Source organism: Papilio xuthus, unplaced genomic scaffold (assembly GCF_000836235.2).
Source record: "Papilio xuthus unplaced genomic scaffold, Pxut_1.1 DF828564.1, whole genome shotgun sequence".
NCBI classification, from domain to species: domain Eukaryota; kingdom Metazoa; phylum Arthropoda; class Insecta; order Lepidoptera; family Papilionidae; genus Papilio; species Papilio xuthus.
Window position 1 is genome coordinate 1 of NW_013530085.1, and position 2,341 is coordinate 2,341.

The window sequence follows — 2,341 nt, forward strand, 5'->3', positions numbered from 1 at the left end:
AACATCAGATGTGCGCGGGCGGGAGCCGCCTGCGCAGCCGCCGCGACCGGTGTTGTCACCGCGCCCACAGAAGTGCTGTGTAAAATCGGACATTTAAATAAATGTGTACTAAAAGTGAGCGAGGGAAGGTCGGAAAAAGTGCAGTGTTCCGAGTGTGGCTATTTTAACCACAGGACGCCAGAGTGTCGTTTCTTTAAGCAACAGCGCGGATTATCTGTCCCGCGCGAGCTTGGCGGGGACGGGGGAGCGCGGCGCGGGGACCAAGGAGGCGGGGCGCGCGTCGTGCGCAGACGCCGCCGCGGCGCTGTGCGACAGGGCCGCGTATGTTTGTTTCGTGGTGGACGGAACGTTGCCTACGACCGTTAGCGAATTACGTCACGAAACATCCAAGGATAGTGTATTGTCCCGCGTCGTAAATCTTGTACTAAACGGCTGGCCAACTAAAATAGCCGATTTAAAGTTGAAGCCGTACTTTTTGTGCCGAAATCAGCTCTCGGTAGAAAACGGTTGCTTAATGAGGGGCCATAAAGTTATAATACCAAGTTCATTGCGTAAAAAGGTAATGGACGAATTGCATACTTCCCATTTAGGAATAGTTAAAACGAAAGCGGAAGCGAGGTCGAGATTTTGGTTTCCAGGCGTCGACGACGCAATTGAACATTTAATTGGGTCGTGCGAGGTGTGCTCCCAGCTGAGGCCGTCACCGCCGCGGACGAAGCTGGCGCCGTGGAAGTTTCCTCCTCAGCCGTTTTACCGGGTGCACATCGACTTCTTAGGGCCGTTAAATGGTCGGTCGTATTTGGTCGTCGTAGACTCGCACACCAAATGGGTTGAAGTGTACGACATGAACACGAACACAACTTCAAATGCAGTAGTCGAGCGGTTATACGAGTACATTGCGCGTTATGGGTTGCCGAACACGATAGTGAGCGATAATGGACCTTCCTTTGCCTCGCAAGAATTTTCTAGGTTTTGCGTAGGAAACGGCATTAGCCATTTGACAACTCCGGCGTACCACCCGGCTAGCAATGGACAGGCGGAAAGTTTCGTAAAGGTTGTGAAAAAAGGCATTAAAAGTAGCGTCATGTCTAGTCGTACAGCGAAGGAATGTAAGTTACGTCTCCTCCAGTTCCTCTTTGACTATCGCAATTCGATTCACTCCACCACAGGTTTCTCCCCAGCTGAGCTGGTGTACGGGCGTAAACTCAGGTCGCGATTGGATTTAATTAATCCCAGAGCACCGCCATCCTCGTTCGGCGCCCTTGCCGATGTGGTACGGGATAGGCAGCAGTCGCAAATTGTAGCCCATGGTGGGAAAAATACATCTTCCTTCTCTCCAGGTGAACGTGTTCTATATAAGAAGTTTAGTAGTAAGAATAAGTTCACATGGCACAAAGGTACTGTATTACGGCGACTGGGCAAAGTATTGTATGTTATACAAGATAATGCAACTTTGAGTACTTTTAAAAAACACAAAAATCAACTGTGGTTATGCAAAGCAGACTATACCAAAACAAATTTAAACATGTCGGATGTTGATGATGTTGATGATGAGATAATTGATGGTATTCCAACATCGCCAACATCCTCCGAACAACCAGGGGCCGTACAAGATAGTAGTGATAGGGGCCTATCTGCGGGGGAAGGTGAGGAGGCATGCTCGCCTCCAGTCACACCGCCTATCAACCATCCCAATGTAACGGTAGCTCGGGGGGTTAGGCGCCCCAGGCAGTCTGATTGATTAGAGTATTATAGTCGTTATTTTTAATTGTGTTAGTCATAAGCTTCTGTATATAATAATTGTGTATTGTGTTTCAATTCTTTAGATTTTAAGTAAAATGTATGTCGCATCTATATGGGGGAGAGATGTTGTGTATGCGCTTGCACAGCGCTTGTTTCCGAACGAGCGGCGAAGTCCGCCGTTAGTGTGACAGCTACTTGAATAAACAGTCTGCGCTAAGCTAGCTATCGTTTTACTACTCCCAATACATAACAATAACCGATCCAAATAAAGTTTTTAAACAAAATTTACGTATTTATTCAACATTCATTACACCCAGTGGACTTGCTTAATGCACAATTAGTGCTTTTAGATGAAAACTTTAGTTGGATACGTAGGCATACGCAGCAACACTGGCCGTCGGCACGCGATCTCGCGTGTTCCGATCCCGCCCCATTCGCATTACCTCCTATCCTACAAATAACTACAAATAACACGGCAACACACGCACACCCAACATACCAACACATAGCCAACACGGCAAATGTTTGCGAATTTAGGTTATGTTACCTCACTAATTGATTGCGGCCATCAACACGGGAATTAATGAGTGCTTTTACA

General features: G+C 47.5%; 1 protein-coding gene across 1 annotated transcript; it reads left to right on the forward strand.

The window, feature by feature from the left end:
• Positions 1-173: 173 nt before the first annotated feature.
• LOC106113110 (uncharacterized protein K02A2.6-like) lies at positions 174-1,696 on the forward strand (the record flags this gene model as incomplete). Its single annotated transcript, XM_013305840.1, has 1 exon — positions 174-1,696. A coding segment is annotated over one exon (1,523 nt), but the record flags the coding sequence as incomplete, so codon positions are not given.
• Between the last annotated feature and the right edge of the window lie 645 nt (positions 1,697-2,341).